This window comes from Trichomycterus rosablanca, chromosome 7 (genome assembly GCF_030014385.1).
Source record: "Trichomycterus rosablanca isolate fTriRos1 chromosome 7, fTriRos1.hap1, whole genome shotgun sequence".
NCBI classification, from domain to species: domain Eukaryota; kingdom Metazoa; phylum Chordata; class Actinopteri; order Siluriformes; family Trichomycteridae; genus Trichomycterus; species Trichomycterus rosablanca.
Window position 1 is genome coordinate 4,285,410 of NC_085994.1, and position 20,006 is coordinate 4,305,415.

A 20,006-nucleotide genomic window follows, 5' to 3' on the forward strand; every position below is an offset into this window, starting at 1 on the left:
CCTGCATTTAAATGATAGAAACTCTAGGGTTTGGATGAAAATGAATAGGAGAAAGCAGGGATGAAAAAGGAACAACAGAGGCCTAATGCAATTACAATAAAAATAAGGATAATGCGTCTTTTGGATATCAATAGTGCGACTGCCTACTGCAATGACACTAAAAAAAGAATAACCAGTGCAGATTTACCCACAGTTTATGCAATCTGTGAAGGCTAAACTGCTTTGAAGATTTTCGACCATGAATGTTTAACTACTGTAAACACAGAAAACGTCAACATACAGGCCTCACCATCCCATTCACAAATTTCTTAGTGACGTCATCGCGTAGCTGTTACCATAGAAACAGCTTCATCCGAGCCAGAGAGTAGAGATCTGTGATAGCTCTACAGCAGCAGCAGGGGGCGCTGAGGAGGCAGGAGAGGATAAGATATTATACATAGAAACTGCTGGTAAAATCATGTTTTAATACTCAAAAACATAACATTAAAATACAGATTATGACATTTATAATAAACGTAGAAGTAGTATCCAGAGATGAATCTCAACAGCAACTATTTTAGTGTCCTATTCATAGTTTTAGAACCTTATAATAAAGCAAAATATAGTTAAATAGATGATGCTATAAATGTAACTCTCTGTTAATCAATTTAAAACAAACCAAAACTACAGTATAGTAATGTAATTCAAATGTAAAAAAGGCATCTCCTCCTACCATCTGATGGTGTGAGCAGCCATGTTTACATTTACATTTTCAGCATTTAGCAGACGCTTTTATCCAAAGCGACTTACACGATGAGCTGAACACGATGAGCAATTGAGGGTTAAGGGCCTTGCTCAGGGACCCAACCATGGCTGGATTACTGACCGGGCCAGTGGGGCCAGCGCCCAGGGGCCCTTGAGGTCAGGGGGCCCCGGGGGGGCCCTGGCCCAAAACATTTTGCGATGCCTATCAACATTTATGATACAATATATTTTTATTTCCGAGGGCCCTCCATTTTAAGGATCCTCTGACTATTAGGGACTTTGACCCCAGGGCCTCTTGGGGGCCTTAGCCATGCTTTTGGGGCCCCTAGCCATGCTTTTGGGCCCTAGCCATGCTTTTGGGGGCCCTAGCCATGCTTTTGGGCCCCTTATGAAAATGGATGAGGCGTTGTGGCACTGTTCTGACTTCGACTTCTGGCTATTAGGGGTCCTAGGAAAGAGGGGGGCATATCTTTAGAGGGCCCTGGTTATGAGAGCCCCTACCAGGGGGCCCTAGAGAAGAGCAGGGCATACCATTAGAGGGCCCTTGATCACGAGGGCCCCTGCTATGGGGCCCTTGACTTCCATAGAAGTCGTTTACCATGGCTCCTTGACTTTCTAGGGACCTACAAATTGCCAGGCAAGCTACCATATTTCATAACAGACGTTTTGTTGCAAATATGCGATTCAGGCCCTTACTTAATGTTTCTGAATTTGTATTGTTTCAAAATTATGATGTTCAATTTCTCTTCAGCGCAGAGACACAAATTAATTTAGCAATTTGGCAATTATTTAAATTTAAGACAAGCAATTTCAAGCAGTTTGAATGCATACACACACTTAACTGAGCTATTTGATGTTCTTTTAATGCCTGACAATATGTCCAACAGTGAGCTCACTTTAAAGGTTAACTCACTCGCTGCAGCATATCCTTCAGATCTGAACATGAGCCTGGCAGATGAATTGATACAATACAAATCATTCATAACAGAAAAAGAAAAATGTCCTAGTAAAATGCTCAAAACCATGATAAATTTGAATTTACAGTCAACCTTTCCAAATGTCTACATAGCACTTAGACTTTTTTTGACTGTGCCTATCACAAATTGTGAAGGGGAGCGTTCATTCTCCAAACTGGCTCGTATTAAGAATGAACTCAGGATTAGGATGCGCCAAAACCACCTGAACTCACTGTCACTTCTGGCCATTGAATCAGATTTGGTCAGACAGCTTAATTTTGATGAATTAGTGGATGACTTTGCAAGAAAGAAGAGTAAAAAGAAACATATAAAATAGATTCTTGTGTTAGGGTTAGTTATTGACAGGTTGTTTAATGTATTAATTTATTTATAAATTAGAAATTCCATGAAAAAAACTTTCCCAATTGCAAAATAACAGTGGGTTTGAACTGTCATTCATTGAAGGTGTGGTTACTAATTAGCCAGCTTTGATATGTAATGAGGTAACACATGGTCAATAAAGCATTTGCTGTAGTGTTTGAGGCCATTGTTCTGTATTGTATCAGCAAATGGCAAATGTTTAAAAGTGAGTAAAGTGTTAATAAATGCATTGTTCATAATTAGACACATGCTAATTTCAAACTCAAACGTAGCTTTATTGGCATGACAAAATATGGACAGTCGTATTGCCAAAGCTTAGTAACATATTTAGGAAATATAATTAAACAATAAAAACAGTAGTAATAGAAAATATACAACATATAAAAATTACAGACATACATATAAAAGGTAATAGTAATATAAGAAATAAAAATTAACAGTGGCATGAACTAAATTTAAGCAGTAAAAAAACAAAGTGTGTGTGTGTGTGTGTGTGAGACATGGTCACCCACTGTCCCTTACCTGGTATTTTACAACCTACAGCATAAAGTGTCATGTGAGTTACGGAGCTAGAGAACTTAGATGCTGTAAGTCATAATGTATTATACTGGTCATAGTCTATAGGCTACTAAGTTTTGTTTGATGTTTGTTATGATTTTAAAATCATGTTTTACACTTTTGGTTACATTCATGACAGGAGCGGTAGTTACTCATTACACAAGGTTCATCAGTTCACAAGGTTATATCAAACACAGTCATGAACAATTTTAGTATCTCCAATTTACCTGACTTGCATGTCTTTGGACTGTAGGAGGAAACCGGAGCACCCGGAGAAAACCCACACAGACATGGGGAGAACATGCAGAAAGGACCACAGAAAGGACCCAGACAGCCCCACCTGGGGATCAAACCCAGGACCTTCTTGCTGGGAGGGACAGTGCTACCCACTTAGCCACAGTGCCACCCATAGGCTACTAAAGGCTTACTTGTACATTATAAACAAATCAAAGACATTCCAGCCTGCAACCAAAAATGTGTCCAGACACATTTACTAGTTCAAAATGTTTTTACTGTATTTCCTGAATATTTCCAACCTGAATATTCATAACCTTTTGAATGTAATTTACTAATCTAAATTACCCATTATTTGAAAAATCATATTTTTTTCCTTTTATCTAATAATAAGCAAGTGTCAGTATTAATTTAAATCCATATGACATATTAATGTAGGAGTAACAAAATTTGATATATTTAGGCAGAATAATGTAGAACTGATAAATGATATAGAAATGGAAACATAATAGCTTATTTTTAGGGTTTGTGTGAAGTCAAGACATCTCGAGAAGCTTAAGAGAGGAGTGGAGAAACTGCTGGAAAAAATCACAAGAAGCCAACTGGGTGTCCAGGTGGAAACAGCTGTCTTTCATCCACATGAGTGACAGGCCCAACTGAGGGACCAAAATACCACCCACAATCCTGAATGGCCAGTCACCCAACTTGGAATATTACATTTTGCTCCTTAATTGAACTTACGTTTTTGTTTTTAACATAATAAAAGCTCAGATAACAACTGCAGAATCAAGAGACAGTGTCTGTGATCTTTGCTGACATTAAAATCAAATGTTGAACAGTGTCCTGTAAAAATGTCACCCCCCTTTGCCCCCAAAATGGGATGGCTCGAGAGTGCAGTCTATTTTAGGAGGTGGTAGTGAAGTGACCAGCTGCCAAGTTGATGATCTAAAGGACACACTGACAGCCAGCGTAGTTCTACACAGACTGCTCAGCCAAGATCATGGAAAACATGGAAGTATTTGACTCACCAGGAAAGGGACGTGGTTTAAGGGCAACAAAGGAAGCATGGGCAGGGGATGTAATGTTTGCAGAACCTTGCTTTGCTGCTGTTGTTTTTGACAGGTAAGCTGTAATTTTTTGAGCATTTATTTGAAGATGACACAGTCACCTGTGGTGATCCTGCCTCAGGTCCTTTCCTGTGATGGTTTGCTGTTTTCCTACTTCCCAAAACATGCCAGTATGTAGTTTGGCCAGTATGTACTTAAAATTGCCTGTAATGGGCAGCATGTTAGCAGAGCAAGAAGTATAGGTGTCACCTATTTCCTGGGTACTGGGGGGCTGGGTTTGCTCTCTGGTCTTTGTCTGTAAGGAGAATGGAAAGTGTTAACATAGGTTCCATGTAGGTATCACTACTTTCCTCTACCCAGGGAAAGTATGAGTCTACTTTAAAAGTGAGTTCCAGTGTTTCCATCAGTGTTTCCAGGTAGAACCTCTGACCCACCTTAACACTGATAAGAAATAAGGAGTTCCTGAAAATGATTACATGAAATGATTGAGATTTTGCCTTTCCTAGTATTTATTCATTTAATGTCTGTTTTACCACCGCTTCATCCTATTCAGAGTCACAGTGGGTCCTATTTACTGGGCGAAAGGTAGGAAACACCCAGGACCAGTCACCAGTCCATCACAGGACAGACACATTCACACACACACTCATACTAGGGAGACTTTATTATTTCCAGTTAACCTGACTGCATGTCTTTGGACTGTGGGAGGAAACCAGAGCACTTGGAGGAAACCCACGCATACACAGGAATTTTTGTAGTTTGGCCATTACAAAAAAAACTTAAACTTAAATAATTTAAAACACCCTGCATTATTATCAGACTGCTCCTTCAAAACTACACTCTTTAAAATATATAGCATTAACTCTGACTCCCTTCCATCAAGAAATTAAAATTTATTTACAATGCCAAAAATACATATTACATATTAATAGCATTTATTTTTATTTTTTTTCTTTGTCTAATGGTATTTTGTTTGGTGGTTTGTTGAATTTAACATATTAAAAGAAAAGTATTTACCTTTTTTATCTTTTTCATTTTTACCCCTTAATCCTTGTCAGGGTCCTGGTGAGTCTGGTTATTATGAGTCCATTAGTAAAACATTATGAGAAATAATGTATGAAATTTTATGTAATACTGTAGCTGAATTTAGAACTTCGTGTAGCTTGCTAAAAGAGCAGCTGCCCACTGTACATATAATTTTACAAAGACATCCGCTCCATTTGAACTTATGTTTAATGGTGTAAATGGGACCAGTGTGTTACCTACACTATTACATCACCACCAACCTAAACTGTTAAACTAAAAAGGTTAAGGTTGCTTCTAAGGATTAATTATGTTTATGTCAAATAGTAGCTAATGAGTGAGTAAAGTTAGTTTATAAATGAGCTAAACATTACAATTAGCCAATTGTTTGTTTGTTTGTTTATTAGGATTTTAACGTCATGTTTTACACTTTGGTTAAATTCATGACAGGAACGGTAGTTACTTATTACACAAGATTCATCAGTTCACAAGTTTATATCAAACACAGTCATGGACAATTGAGTGTCTTCAATTCACCTCATTTGCATGTATTTGGACTGTGGGAGGAAACCGGAGCACACGGAGAGAACCCACACAGACACAGGGAGAACATGCAAACTCCACACAGAAAGGAACCGGACCACCCCACCTGGGGATCGAACCCAGGACCTTCTTGCTGCCCCACTTAGCCACCGTACACACTAGCCAATTGCACTGGGGTACACTGAGGCTGTGGTTTCACTTACTCCATTTTATTATGAAGCAGTAAGGTTATTTGAAAGCTTTTATGCCCTATACTACAAGACAAGAACTATAACAGTTTTAGGCACACCAGCCTCTCTCCAACTAAATGCAGGTAGTGACAAACATAGGAATGGCTACATCCTTTAATAAAACTGTTATACCTACAAATTCTTGATCTTGCATAAGTAATAGACGTGTCAAGCCTAACACATATTGAGTACAACACCCTGGAACATCTGTTTAGCTACATGTTCAGAATGAAAGGTGTTAAAAGCTTTAATGAATAGTTCTTTAGCACCAAAGAGACAGAAAAGAGTTTTTTTTCCATAACAAATGCTTGCAATATGTCATGAAAATGAAGTAATTATGCAGTAGCATCAACAAAATGAGAAATCATCCATAGAAGGTTTTTGGTAACCATCTACAAAGTAAAATGGTTATAAAATCACTTCTTTGTCACTTATCTTAATCTTACACCTAAATTTGAAAAATGAAACCTTTAATTGCAGTAAATCTGTTCAGAGAAAGTAAAAAAACAACAACACATTTATCACAATTACTGGCATCCCAGCATTTAATACCTTGCATATCCTCCTTTGGTTAATAAAATATCACTTACATCTCCTGTATGTTATAAGGTTGGAAATTACATAGGAGGAAATTTGAAAAGAATGTCTGCAGATTGTCCAGGGTACTAGGTCCTTTCTTTCATCTTTAGCACACCATACATGTTTTTTTTATGGGGTTTAGTCCAGGGATAGAATTAGCCATGGCAGAAGCCAGATTTTATTACAAACTCAAAGTCCCATTATGCTCATCATGATCACGCACACCTGAGGCTCATCCCATACCTGTTTTTTTTTTTTTTTTCAAATAGTTTTTTCATGTGTTTTTGCCGCCCCCTAGTTCTGTGTAATTATCTAGTTATTATTATTATTATATTAGTATAGCTCTCTGTTGTTTAGTGTAAAAATAGCGAATAGTGTAGTTTTTGGTTTTCCTAGTTCAACATTAGCAATTAACTTATCGTAGGTAGGTGTAGGTGGTGTCATTTTTTTCATATTATTGTAATTAAATGCCTTCCACTAGAGTCCAGTGTCTAGTTTTGTGTTGATCTGGATAAGCAAAGCAGTCAAATCTCTACATATAGATACTCTTCTGTTTAATCTATATAATCTATATCAAATATCTGTATGTTGTCATATCAACTAATATTGACTTATTTACTAATAAACAGACATCTAAAAATGTGTTGTATTTATATGTATCTCTTTTTGTTTTATGGACCCACTCTCTACTGTATAATTTAAAATTTCATACAGTTACAGTGACGTATATTCAAGTAATTGAATCAATAAACTCATTTTTCTCTCTCTGTTTTTCTGACTTTTAGTTATGCGGCCCACGTGTGTCACAGCTGCTTCTCTCGACAACAAAAGCTTCAGCGCTGTGGCCAGTGTCGATTTGCACAGTACTGCGACCGTACATGTCAGCGAGCAGCCTGGGAAGAGCACAAACAGGAGTGTGCTGCCATTAAAAGCTATGGCAAAGTGCCCAATGAAAATATCCGGTGAGGCTCTAAGGAATTGTAGAAGGGTGTGATGGGAAAGGCAAAAGAGGAAAGCAAGGAATGAATAGGGAAGAGGGATTTTGAAGAGTAGGTGGGTGTGGGGAGCCCATCTTAAAATAACCAAACCTTTTGTTTCTCTTTTGCCAGTTTACATAAGTACAATATACACCAACCTATATAATATATACAGTATGTAACAGCTGTAGTGTAAAACTTAAGTATTACAGTTAATACTAATGAAACAATATATTGGGAAAAACAAGAAATACTTAAAAACTTCTTGTTCTTTTGCTGATAAAGGACATTTGATTTTTAGTTTATTTAATTTAAATGTATTGATTTTCCATTTACCACAGTAAGCGTAACCTGTGTTAAACTTTTCTCCTTTGATTCATTAATATATTTCTACCTTTTGAGTCTTTAAATTCTCAAAATGTACATACTGCAGATTTAATTATTCATTGTTTCATTGTGTATTAAATTTATTTACATAGATACATACATTTTTTTAACAGGGATGAACATAAATGCATTTATTAGCTATGTTATATAGAAGGAAGAGTAGTAATTCTAGGTGTTTCTCGCCAGTCTTTCCGCCCGTATTATGTGGCATCTCAATAAGGAGGGAGGTGTGATCTCAGACATGCAGCTCACTACGCTGGATGACCTGGAGGACCACATCACAGACATGCCCGAGGACGACCTGAAAGACCTTAAAGTGGATCTTCACAACTTTTTGGACTTCTGGCCCAGAACCAGCAAACAGCACACAGTGGAGAGAATCTCGCACATCTTTGGATTGGTATGTATGAGGTCTACTCCACCTGGGAGTGGCATTTGAGTGTCAACATTTGTCAAGAGTTTTTTTTATATGTTTTCAAATAATAGTGCTACCAAACCCCTAGAAGGCTCAGTTTTATTCCAGATTTATTTTTGTTGTTGTTCCCTAGACTGTTTATAGCCTATATGCTGTCTAGTAAGACTTTATAATGTATGCCATATAGCACTAACAAGTATAAATTATATGTAACTTATGACTTAGCCCATTTTTATTTTATTCCATGAGAATTTAATAATGAACATTTACAACAACAAGTTTTAAAAATCAGTCATTAGCATGGATGCCATACAGCAATATAGAAACCTGGGTTTAATTCTCATAGGTAGCCATTGTTAGTTTTTTTTTTTTTAAATGTTTTGTAAGTACTTCATAAGTTTTCTCTTTTCTAATCAAATTTTACTTGTACAGTACATCCTCAAAAATACATAAGGTAGACTCTCTGCAAAAGTCCCTAATGTGTCTGTGGGTGAATGAGTATGTTATACCCTGTGCTGGATTGACTCCCTTTACTGACAAAAGTAAAGAGTTATAGTGCAATTACTAAATTAAGCTAATTGTGGGTTAATTAGTTGGGGCAGCACCATGAGATTTTCATACACAAGTCTCAACAATTTAGAGAAAATGCCGCAAAAAAACCCCCACCCATTAGGGGTGGTCCATGTACCTTTGGTAATTTGATTTTCATTTAAAAAAATTGGACAACACGCCATTTTTACAGTTTCACATACTAATCAGATATCAAATAACAAACAGAAATTGAATAAAAGATCATTTTTTATTGTTTTAAATATCCAAATTTAACATGTTTTCCTGTTTTCAACCTTTTTGAAATGAAAAATGAATGCCCAAAGGTAAATGAATCATTAGGGGTCAAGAAAAGGCACCTTCGCTCAGATAAACCATTTGAAACCATGGTGTGCAGAAAAGCATGACAAATCTTAAGGTGGACACGAAACAGCAGAAAACTACATTGTTTCTACTTATGTGAGCCGAGAACAAAAATCTGAGGTTACATTAAAGCTCAGGCTTAATAAACTAGACAGTTGTCTATTTAAAATTTAACAGAGCACCATGAATGTGCAGCTGTCAATCCATGTCAACTTGACCCTGGTAGTATGATTAGAATGTGTCTCTACTAATGGAATGTGGCAACTGGCCAGCTAAATAATAAAATAAATAATAATACTTTATCTTAAATGGAGAGATGTACTTTAGGATGAGATTAAATGTGTAAAGTCTGTGATGTTAGATTATAGAAAGACTACTGCACTGACTAGGATGTTTCTTTTTAAACTAGATTAACTGTAATGGCTTCATGATGAGCGATCAGAGAGGTCTGCAGGCGGTGGGAGTTGGTTTGTTCCCCAACCTTTGTCTGGTCAACCATGACTGCTGGCCAAACTGTACAGTGATCCTCAACAGTGGCAGGTACGTCCAACAAGTTCTTCTTGTGTCAAAACGACAGGCTATGAATGGTAGTATATATGAGAGTGTGAGAGCCTGCTCGCAAAATTAAGTGAAAATAGTGGATAGATGAGGTAGTGGATGGCTATTAAAGGAAGTAAAAGTTTGAAGTGAGAGTGGGATACAGAAAAATGTAAGCCCAGCACAGTGTGTACGTACATCAACTGAAAAACTGTGGCCTAGAAAAGTCAAAAGTCAATTTCAATGTATTACTTCTGCAAACTGTATTTGTATTTCTGTTTTAATTTATAATGAAGGCACCGGTGTTAACAGTTTATGCAATACACCTCACTGCCAGAACAAAAACATGTGATCAATACAAAATGTATATGAATAAATTAAGGTTTGCCTGGCTACTTAAAGATTGCAGTTCGAAATGTGTTTTTCCTTTGCTAAAACAGTTCTGATGAGTTTATAAAATTTTTACACGTAAGGGTTTCTTAAATAGGCATTCTGTAGTTGGGTCCTGCAATCCTCTTCTCACTTTGTCTTTCAGTCATTCGGCCGTCAATACTTTGTACCATACTCAAAAGAGGTGGGTCTGTTTAGGCTCCGCTAATAAGCCAAATTCTTTGTCATTTCTGCTCTTCCACTCATGTCTGTAATCACAAAACTGCATGATCAGCTACCCACATGCAGCCATCCGTCTTCAAATAATCAGAAATAGTACTAACATTAGAGCACACAGATTTCCAAAAAAAATCCTTGATTTTATGGATTTTTTTGCATGATCTAATGAAGCATTCCTAATCCTGTGTCTGGAAAGCAAGAACATTTTGCAAACTGGAAAAGGTACACGGTTTTATAACCAGCTATATTTCAATATTATATGCCTGCAAATTTATTTTAGGCAATAATACAAAGACCTATCATGGGCGTGACTTTTAACATGGTTATTTAAACGGCATAACACTGCCTCAGGTAAATACAGAAATAAAACAACATAATTTAAACAAAACATGAAAAGTTTTAATATTTAGTTTATATTTAAAAAGTGACTAGCATGCAATTCCACTGTTTTACTGGCAGACATCCCCAGACTACACCGATCAGCCATAACATTAAAACCACCTACTTATTTCTACACTCACTGTCCATTTTATCAGCTCCACTTACCATAGAGAGGCACTTGTAGTTCTACAATTACTGAATGTAGTCCATCTGTTTCTCTACATACTTTTTTTACCCTGCTTTCACTCTGTTCTTTAATGATCAGGACCCCCACATGACCACCACAGAGCAGGTATTATTTAGGTGATCATTTAGGTGGATCATTCTCAGCACTGCAGTGACACTGACATGGTGCTGGTGTGAGTGGATCAGACACAGCAGCGCTGCTGGAGTTTTTAAACACCGTGTCCACTCACTGTCCACTCTATTAGACACTCCTACCTAGTTGGTCCACCTTGTAGATGTGAAGTCAGAGACGATCGCTCATCTATTGCTGCTGTTTGAGTCGGTCATCTTCTAGACCTTCATCAGTGGTCACAGGACACTGCCCACGGGGCGCTGTTGGCTGGATATTTTTGGTTGGTGGACTATTCTCAGTCCAGCAGTGAGAGTGATGTGTTCAAAAACTCCAGCAGTGCTGCTGTGTCTGATCCACTAATATCAGCACAACACACACTAACACACCACCACCATGTCAGTGTCACTGCAGTGCTGAGAATGATCCACCACCTAAATAATACCTGCTCTGTGGTTGTCCTGACCATTGAAGAACAGCATGAAAGGGGGCTAACAAAGTATGTAGAGAAACAGATGGACTACAGTCAGTAATTGTAGAACTACAAAGTGCTTCTATATGGTAAGTGGAGCTGATAAAATAAACAGTGAGTGTAGAAACAAGGAGGTGGTTTTAATGTTATGGCTGATCGGTGTATATACTATGTAAATGTCCAGTGTGTCCGCTGGTAAAGCCCTATGTGGAATTCTGCAAATAGTAAAGATGTACGTAAATCTAGTCAGTAAATATGTCTTTACCATGATGGCTCATGCTCCTGGGTGGTTGGTCCATTGTTCCATTATTTGCCTTTGTTATGCTCTTAACCCTCACTTGATAGCTTTTAGCTGTCTTGTAAGTTCACAGAATGTATAACTATTTTACTACGTACTCTGTTTTTATTTATTTATTAAGTATATCCTGCAACTTGTTCATTTTCTTCATGCTTTTCTGAATGTCCCATTATTTCTTGCACTGTAGATTAAAATATTCATATATATTACCTGTGTCTACTCACAAAGCCAGACTTTGTATATGATCACCAGCTGGGTGAATATACAAATGTAATCATCTTTAATGATTTGCATTCTGGAATTACAGAGTTGGTCAGCGTGCTATTTCTTTACTGCAGTGAAGAAATTACTGAACAAGTTCACAACTGTTACTGAATTAGCTGATCAGAATTTGTGCCAGGATGAGATTTTGAGCTAACCTCCCTTGTTTGTCTGCTCAGAATTGAGCTCCGTGCCCTGGGTAAGATCAACGAGGGCGAGGAATTGACGGTGTCATACGTGGACTACTTGAATGTTTCCGAGGATCGCAAACACATACTGAAGCAGCAGTACTATTTCGACTGCACATGTGAACACTGCACCAACAAAACCAAAGATGATCTAAAGCTGGCTGGTGCAGAAGTGGATGGAGTTAAGGTAAGACTTTATTTACATTGTTCACATACACCTTGTTTCTACACACATTGTCCATTTTATCAGCTCCACTTACCATATAGAAGCACTTTGTAGTTCTACACTGACTGTAGTCCATCTGTTTCTCTGCATGGTTTGTTAGCCTGCTTTTACACTGTTGTTCAATGGTCAGGACCACCACAGAGCATGTATTATTTAGGTCTTGGATCATTCTCAGCACTGCAGTGACACTGACATGGTGGTGGTGTGTTAGTGTGTGTTGTGCTGGTACGTGTGGATCAGACACAGCAGCGCTGCTGGAGTTTTTAAACACCTTACTGTCACTGCTGAACTGAGAATAGTCCACCAACCTATAAAATATCCAGCCAACAGTGCCCCGTGAGCAGCGTCCTGTGACCACTGATGAAGGCCTAGAAGACGACCAACTCAAACAGCAGCAATAGATGAGCAATCGTCTCTGACTTTACATCTACAAGGTGGACCAGCTAGGTAGGAGTGTCTAATAGAGTGGACAGTGAGTGGACATAGTATTTAAAGACTCCAGCAGCGCTGCTGTGTCTGATCCACTCATACCAGCACAACACACACTAACAAACCACCACCATGTCATTGTCACTGCAGTGCTGAGAATGATCCACCACCTAAATAATACGTGCTCTGTGGTGGTCCTGTTGGGGTCCTGAACATTGAAGAACAGGGTGAAACTAGGCTAAACAAGCATGTAGAGAAACAGATGGACTACAGTCAGTAATTGTAGAACTACAAAGTGCTTTTATATGGTAAGTGTAGTCGATAACATGGACAGTGAGTGTAGAAACAAGAAGGCAGTTTTAATGTTATGGCTGATCGGTGTATACTCTTTGTGTGTAACGTATTTTATTAACTATCAGTTATTTATTCTGAATGGTACTGCACAGCTCTGATTAGTGGTAGGTAACAGCAACACTGGAGTTTTTAATTTATACAGGACGTGAAAAAATCTGCTTTATTTATACAGACTTTTGTTTGACAATGGCTCGGGTGTGATAGACACAGTCATGTTTTGGACAGTGTCACTAAAGCTGTGTCACTAAAACTTCACTCAGACAGTCAGATTGTTCTGGAAGCTGGACAGTATATAGCCTAAAGTGGTCTATACATTGTCGTTTTAGAAAGTCTGCTGTCTTTAAGCATATCAGCTTCTCTAACTGAAAGATAAAGGAAAATAGCTTTAGTGTCAACACTCTTCCTATCTGCAGCCCTACAGAAGAGGTCCAGGAGCTTATGTGCTAAATTTAGATGCTGTATCAGGACTCTTTTAGAGAAGCTGATCTAGTAGCAGTGGTATTTAATCTTTTTTGCCAGAGACCTTTTAGACATTTAAATGCCTCAGGAATTTTTCTTTTACTTTATGCTTCTAAACAAATGCTGACTAGCTGCATGAACCTCTCTGTTTACTTACAATGACATTTTCATGGTAAATGCAACTGCTTTTGTAATTTTGGAACAAGTAAATAAATATGTTGCTACTATACATGCAAGAAGTTATTTTAGACCTTCCCTAAGTCACCAGATATGCTTACTATAAATGTTTATTGTCTTTCTCACTATTGTTTGTTTGTTTATTAGGATTTTAACATCATGTTCTACACTGGTTACATTCATGACAGAAACAGTAGTTACACATTACACAAGATTCATCAGTTCACAAGGTTATATCAAACACAGTCATGGACAATCTAGTGAATCCAATTCACCTTACTTGCATGTCTTTGAACTGTGGGAGAAACCAGACACGGGGAGAAAATGCAAACTCCACACAGAAAGGACCTGGACCTCCCCACCTGGGGATTGAACCCAGGACCTTCTTGCTGTGAGACGACAGTGCTACCCACTTAGCCACCATGTCGCCCTCTCACTATTGTCTTTATGTATTTATGTATCATTTGGTAAAAAAGGTCATGATGCACAATTTGGGACAGTGGTAGCCTAGTGAGTAGAGCTTTGGGCTATCAACCGGAAGATTGGTGGTTCAAATCCAGGCTCTGCTATGCAACCACTGTTGGGTCCTTGAGCAAGGCCCTTAACCCTGTCTGCTGCTGGGGCGCCGTACGATGGCTGATTCTGCGCTCTGACCCCAGCTTTCAAAAACAAGCTGGGATATGCGAAGAAAGAATTTCATTGTACTGTCCAACTGACGAATAAAATATATCTTCTTCTTTTAATTTGTGACGTACCCTTATCTCCCACTCTCATGGCATGTCACATGGAATGTAGGCAAACATTATAAATTGTTTGCCTTTGTTTTAGTATGTATTGTTTTATTCTATTATTGTTTTATTTTATTCGATTATTTTTTTCTGCTAATAACTATTTATCTTTTTACTGTGTTTGTACTTATTACTCTCAATTAATTATTAATCCTACCAGTGTTTACATGTACTGTGTTTTACAAAATTATATGCGAGTCTCATGCAGGATGTTGCTTAGGACCTTCAAACAGCCCTGACACAGCTATTGTGTTTGCTCTTCTGTTTAAAATCCATATTTATCTTCACAAAAACCCTTTCCCATGATCTCCCATTGAAACAACACTGCATTGTAGGGCTGCTGACAAAAAGTGTAAACATTGTTTGCTTACCTCGTAGCCATTCTGCTTATTTCTCCTTATCGGTTACATGAAGTGGGGGCTGTTGAGTGTTAAAATAACATAACCACAAAAATTCCAAAGGGATGTTCTGTTTTGAATTGTTTGCACTTCTTTTTTAATTAAAGGTGCCAGAGGAAAAGGTAAAGGAGATAACAGAATACAGTCGGGAGATGCTGCAGAAAATGGAAAAGGCTCGTATAGACACTAACTACAATGAGGTACATTAAATATGTGAATAACAGAAATACCTCTTCCTGCTCAATTTAAAATTACTTCTTTTTTATTTACTTTAATGTGTGACAACCCCCTTCCTTTAAAACTGCTTCTACACTAATGCCAAGTTTGCTCTACACGACTTTCCAAGTCGTCAGGTCGCTGTACAGTTCACACTACATGACTGATTGGCAATAGGGGGTTTTACACTACACCATCTGGTCTCCCAAACTACGTTTTGCCATGCGAGAAGTGACGAGGGGTTTAATGATCCCATGTACAAAAATGCACGTCAACAAGTAGCAAGCGATCAAAGTTTGTGCGGTAATATGCAGCATAAAATCAAGTAGGAACAATAAATGAATCTGAGTAGATTTGGCTATGTGGCCAGCAGGGATTGTGTGTTGTATAATGAGTTGTAGGTTAATAAATATTTTTGCAATGCAATGATGGTGTTTTGTTTTGAAGAGAACGATAAGGTCAGAAATACTGTAAAACTTGTGTGTCTGCCCCACCTCCCATGCGTTTCCCCTCACCCAGTATCTTGCTTTCTTATTGGCTGTTCAATACCGCATTCATTGCCAGTCGGCCGACTTATATCCAGATGTTTAGCAAGCTAGATATCTCTCGGATTGAAATGTTGAGTAGTTCACATATAGAGATTGAGAGCCGAGTTTTGATCACCAAGCGAATCTAGTGCCGACCAGTCAGCGAGCGAAAATCAGGGCAAAAATCGTGTAGTGTGAACTAGGCATAAAAGATCTTACTCACACCTTGAAAACATGTGGAAAAGTAAAAAAATAATACTTTAATATCAATAAGAAAACAGATAAAAGCATGAACATACTGTATCTGAGTACACTGTAATTTTATTAAAAGGTGGTAAAGATCAGCCGAGACTGTCTGGGGAAGCAGGAAAACGTCCTGGCTGATACCCACATCTTCCAGCTGAAAATGTGGAGCACGCTCAGTGAGGTCCTTTCCTACCTGCAGTTCTTTGAGGAGGCAGCCATGTATGCATGGAAGATGGTGGACGGATACATGTAAGTATGAACCCTTGGAATCCGAATATCAGTGACGGATAGTGACAAGTGTACCTGGGGGGTGCTTAAAATGTCTTTTTTTGCATCCTTAAAACAGGAAACTGTACCATCCTAACAATGCTCAGCTAGGCATGGCTGTAATGAGGTCGGGTGTGACCCACTGGCAGGCAGGAGACATAGAAGTGGCTCATGGCATGATTTGCAAAGCGTATGCCATACTTATGGTCACCCATGGACCTATTCATCCCATCACCAAGGATCTAGAGGTAAACCTGAACTTTGGTACAGTTTGTAAGATTGATATATCTGAGTCATTTTTTAACATTAGAAGCTAACATGTACCCTCCCGCCGTAGGCTATGCGCATGCAGACAGAGATGGAGCTGCGTATGTTCAAGCAGAATGAGTACGTTTACCACTCTATGCGTGAGGCGGCATTGCAGAACAAGCCCATGCAGATGATGGGAGAACCAATCCAGGAGGGCATCAAGAACCTGTTCCGCAAGAAGTGACCTAACACAGCTTAAACCTTATCACTTATCCACACTAAAATTCTTACATGATCTCCTTATATGGACGTCATCACTGTGAATACAGAGACCTAGGCCAGCTGTCAGTGCAACCGACACTATTTTAAGCTACTTGAAATGCTATTCTTATTTTGATAACCTAAGAAAGGCATAGTGTTGTTTTTAGGGCACACAATATACTTTGATTTGAGTATTTAAGCATTTTGAATTGTGTACTTTTGTAAATAAAGATTCATTACAAAATACAGTATCGGCATTCAAGGTCTTCTTGTAAATGCACGGTTGGTTGTCATACTTTTCACTTTAAGTGTTATAATTGATAATGAAAAAAATTATATATTACAGGGGACAGTGTGTCCTGCATAAAAGGAACCTTTTAAGTTAATTTCATTTATTATTTCTGATCTAAAATAGTCCCTTTTTATAGGTAAAAAACATTCACTACACACTCCACTTTGCCCACTTTTAGTGACTAGGTTGACTAAATTAATGTACATTTATGTCTCATTAATAATAAAGACTAAAAAAAAACTTAAAAGCTAGCCGCTCAGGCGGCACAGCGGTAAAACACCCTAGCAAACCAGAGCTGACATTTCGAACTCGTCGGTTCGAAACTCAGCTCTGCCATCCGGCTGGGCTGGGCGGCTATATGAACAAGGTTTGGCTGTTGTTCATACAAGGAGGGAAAAGCCGGATAGGGACTCCTCATAACTGATGCAATTACAACCTTTGCTGGCTGATTGATGCACAGAGTCTGCACAGAGTTCAGGGATAGTGCGATCAGGGTGTGGCTCTCCATGCACAAAGCTGATCCACATATGAACGCGCTTCATGCAAGTGAAAAGTCGGCCACTGCACACGTGTCGGAGGGGGCAGGTGTCAGTTTGCTCTCCTCAATCGGGGCGGGGGTCAGCAACAGTAGAGAGGAAGCATAACACAATTGGGTAAAAATTGAACGCGCTAAAAAAAATCAGGACAAAAGGGGAACAAATGCAGGTCAGGGGTAGCTCAGTGGTTAAGGTACAGGACTACATCTGCCAGCTTGCAACTGTTGGGCCCTTAGCCAAGGCCCTTAACCCTCAATTGCTTGCAATATATACAATCTTAATTGTAAGTCGTTTTGGATAAAGGCAAAAATACATTGAGACACGTGTGTTTAGAATTATTTTTTAATTACAATTTTTTTTTTACATTATTACAATCCAAAACTGCAGCATTTATTACACACGCTTGCTGACCCTTTTGAAGACAATGTTACCCAAAGTCATAGTCTGCAAAGAATAGAAGAGCAATCTTTAATTATAACTCTTATATAAATTATAACATTAAAACATTTACAACTAGATCACATATAACATTAGACAATAAAACTAACAATGACAAACGCTAGCAAATAAAATTTTTCCTATTCTACACACAGATATGAAGTTGCTTCATAGTGCACATTTAAAAAAAAATTATTTATGCATTTTCTCCCTTTTAGCTCGTTCAATTGCCCGATTGCATCATGCTTCCTCTCCACCAGTGCTGATCCCCGCTCTGCTTGAGAAGAACAAAGCTAACCCACGCCCCCCTCCGTAACGTGGGCAGCAGCCGTATGCATTTTGTCACCTACACTTTGACGAGTGCAATGCGGATCAGCACTGTGTACGGAGAGACACACCCTGCACACCCTGACCGCACTCTTTTCCCGTCTCTGTGCAGGCGCCATCAATCAGCCAGCAGAGGTCGTAATTGCATTAGTTATGACAGAGTCCCTATCCGGCTATTATTATCCCACCCCTACCAGAACAACTGGCCAATCGTTGTTCATGTGGCTGCTCAGCCCAGCCGGCAGGCAGAGCTGAGATTCGATACGATGTATTCGAGAACCCAGCTCTGGTGTTCCCAGCGTGTGTTTTTACCGCTGCACCACCTGAGCAGCCCTTAGTGCACATTTAAAAGGTAATTTAATGTAATCTGTACTCACATGCACAAGTGTGTTGGCATCCACAAGCTCTGTGACTGACTCGATACCCTTCAGGTTTGTCTTCAGTTTGTTGCCCTCCTTCTGCACCACGGCCTAGAAAATTCCAAAATGTACTTTAACATCAAGCAAAGTCTGTGGGTTTTATCTAGTATTAGAAAAAAAAGCATACTTGAATCAATTTATTTATTAGTGAACAGTGAAATGACAATTGTGGCCTAAAAACGTCAGTACCGACAATTTTATTGTGTGAGAACTACAATCTTAGAAATGAACCTGGTTTATAAGCATAAATTCAGCCTGTTGTAAAGTGTCATGTTTGTGAGCTGTTAATAAGACGTTCAAAGTGTAGATGGTGAAGAAGTGTAGATGGTGACCTTTTTAAATCACTTTATCTTGAGATATTAAAACACCCAGCCTGTTATTAAAGACACCTTATTACAGAAAAGTATCAATGAGATCACAGTCTTACCTTGATTTTCTCCCCAGTCAGTGTTTCCACCTCGCTTTCCTGGCCGATTGTGAAGGAATTGACCATAACTTTAGACCCAGTTGTGACTGTCACTTTAAAGCTGTCCCCATTCTCTTCGATCTCTGATACACTCTTGATGTCTTTGCCTTTCTCAATGAGATCATCAGGAAGACCTTAAATAAAAGAACATTTGTGATATAGTTAATGCAGTGCAGTCATTTTCTAGCCCTATTACAAATGAACTTCATTTAGTTTGTTTTCACTGGATGAAAAATGCACAGTACATGTCTTACATACAACATACAGCTGCAGGGTTGTAAAGTATACATTACACGGCTATAATTGTGAAAGAAACTTACCAATGGCCTTCATGAAAGGCACAAAGCCCTCCTGAGTTTCCAGCTGATATTTTCCAGAGAAGGACATTGTGACCGGAGCAACAAATAGAGCAGATTGTGAATCTAGGCAGCTATTTATATTTACTTATAGATCTTTAATGATTAACCACAGGGGCGGAGATGTTGTCTGATGTGAGTCATTTACAATACTCATTGGCTAAGTATTATGAAATGCAACTTGTTAGTATACAGTGCATAAGTGTTAAAAGGAGTAAACGTGGCTTCTGCAGATTTACTTCTATCATCATGTGATTGTTGACCTTTGGCTCAAATCAGCACTTCAACTTTGCTCATCAGCAGTAATCAAACAACTTTATATTGCTGATGTAATTGTAAGGTCAAACGGTCCGGGGTGTCTCTTGCCTTTCGCCCAATAAATCACACCACCATGACTCTGACTAAAATGGTAGTAATTTAGACAGTAGATGAATAGATGAATGATGAAGTCTCAAAGTTTATTTTATAAATAAATGTCTGGTGTCACTGAAATCAACGGCCTTTTTAATAAAAGTAATAATTTATTTA

The 20,006-nt window shown here is 38.5% G+C and overlaps 2 protein-coding genes across 3 annotated transcripts; one reads left to right on the top strand and one right to left on the bottom strand.

Moving 5' to 3' along the window:
- The first annotated feature begins 3,835 nt into the window (after window positions 1–3,835).
- smyd1b (SET and MYND domain containing 1b) lies at window positions 3,836–16,892 on the top strand. Of its 2 annotated transcripts, XM_062998271.1 has the most exons (10): window positions 3,836–3,995; window positions 7,101–7,277; window positions 7,866–8,079; window positions 9,416–9,546; window positions 10,079–10,117; window positions 12,039–12,234; window positions 14,986–15,078; window positions 15,953–16,116; window positions 16,214–16,382; window positions 16,472–16,892. In XM_062998271.1, exons 1-10 carry the CDS (start codon window positions 3,874–3,876, stop codon window positions 16,625–16,627), a joined length of 1,461 nt encoding a protein of 486 aa, XP_062854341.1. In that variant the 5' UTR covers window positions 3,836–3,873; the 3' UTR covers window positions 16,628–16,892. The 2 variants fall into 2 exon arrangements, with proteins under 2 accessions (XP_062854341.1, XP_062854340.1); XM_062998270.1 differs by lacking the exon at window positions 10,079–10,117.
- Window positions 16,893–17,798: 906 nt separating this feature from the next.
- Window positions 17,799–19,550, bottom strand: LOC134317563 (fatty acid binding protein 1-B.1-like). The gene is made up of 4 exons (XM_062998272.1): window positions 19,443–19,550; window positions 19,084–19,256; window positions 18,615–18,707; window positions 17,799–17,916 (listed from the first exon to the last, which is right to left on the bottom strand). Exons 1-4 carry the CDS (start codon window positions 19,507–19,509, stop codon window positions 17,866–17,868), a joined length of 384 nt encoding a protein of 127 aa, XP_062854342.1. The 5' UTR covers window positions 19,510–19,550; the 3' UTR covers window positions 17,799–17,865.
- Between the last annotated feature and the right edge of the window lie 456 nt (window positions 19,551–20,006).

What these genes read in the sequence shown, in the direction of transcription:
- LOC134317563 (XM_062998272.1), bottom strand. Translation starts at nt 19,509, where the DNA reads ATGTCCTTCTCTGGAAAATATCAGCTGGAAACTCAGGAGGGCTTTGTG. An exon ending in GCCTTTCATGAAGGCCATTG is followed by an intron (nt 19,257 to 19,442) that starts GTAAGTTTCTTT and finishes CTTTTATTTAAG; the next exon opens with GTCTTCCTGATGATCTCATT. An exon ending in ATGCCAACACACTTGTGCAT is followed by an intron (nt 17,917 to 18,614) that starts GTGAGTACAGAT and finishes TATTCTTTGCAG; the next exon opens with ACTATGACTTTGGGTAACAT.
- smyd1b (XM_062998271.1), top strand. Translation starts at nt 3,874, where the DNA reads ATGGAAAACATGGAAGTATTTGACTCACCAGGAAAGGGACGTGGTTTA. An exon ending in GTGATCCTCAACAGTGGCAG is followed by an intron (nt 9,547 to 10,078) that starts GTACGTCCAACA and finishes TTTGTCTTTCAG; the next exon opens with TCATTCGGCCGTCAATACTT. An exon ending in TAGACACTAACTACAATGAG is followed by an intron (nt 15,079 to 15,952) that starts GTACATTAAATA and finishes TTTTATTAAAAG; the next exon opens with GTGGTAAAGATCAGCCGAGA.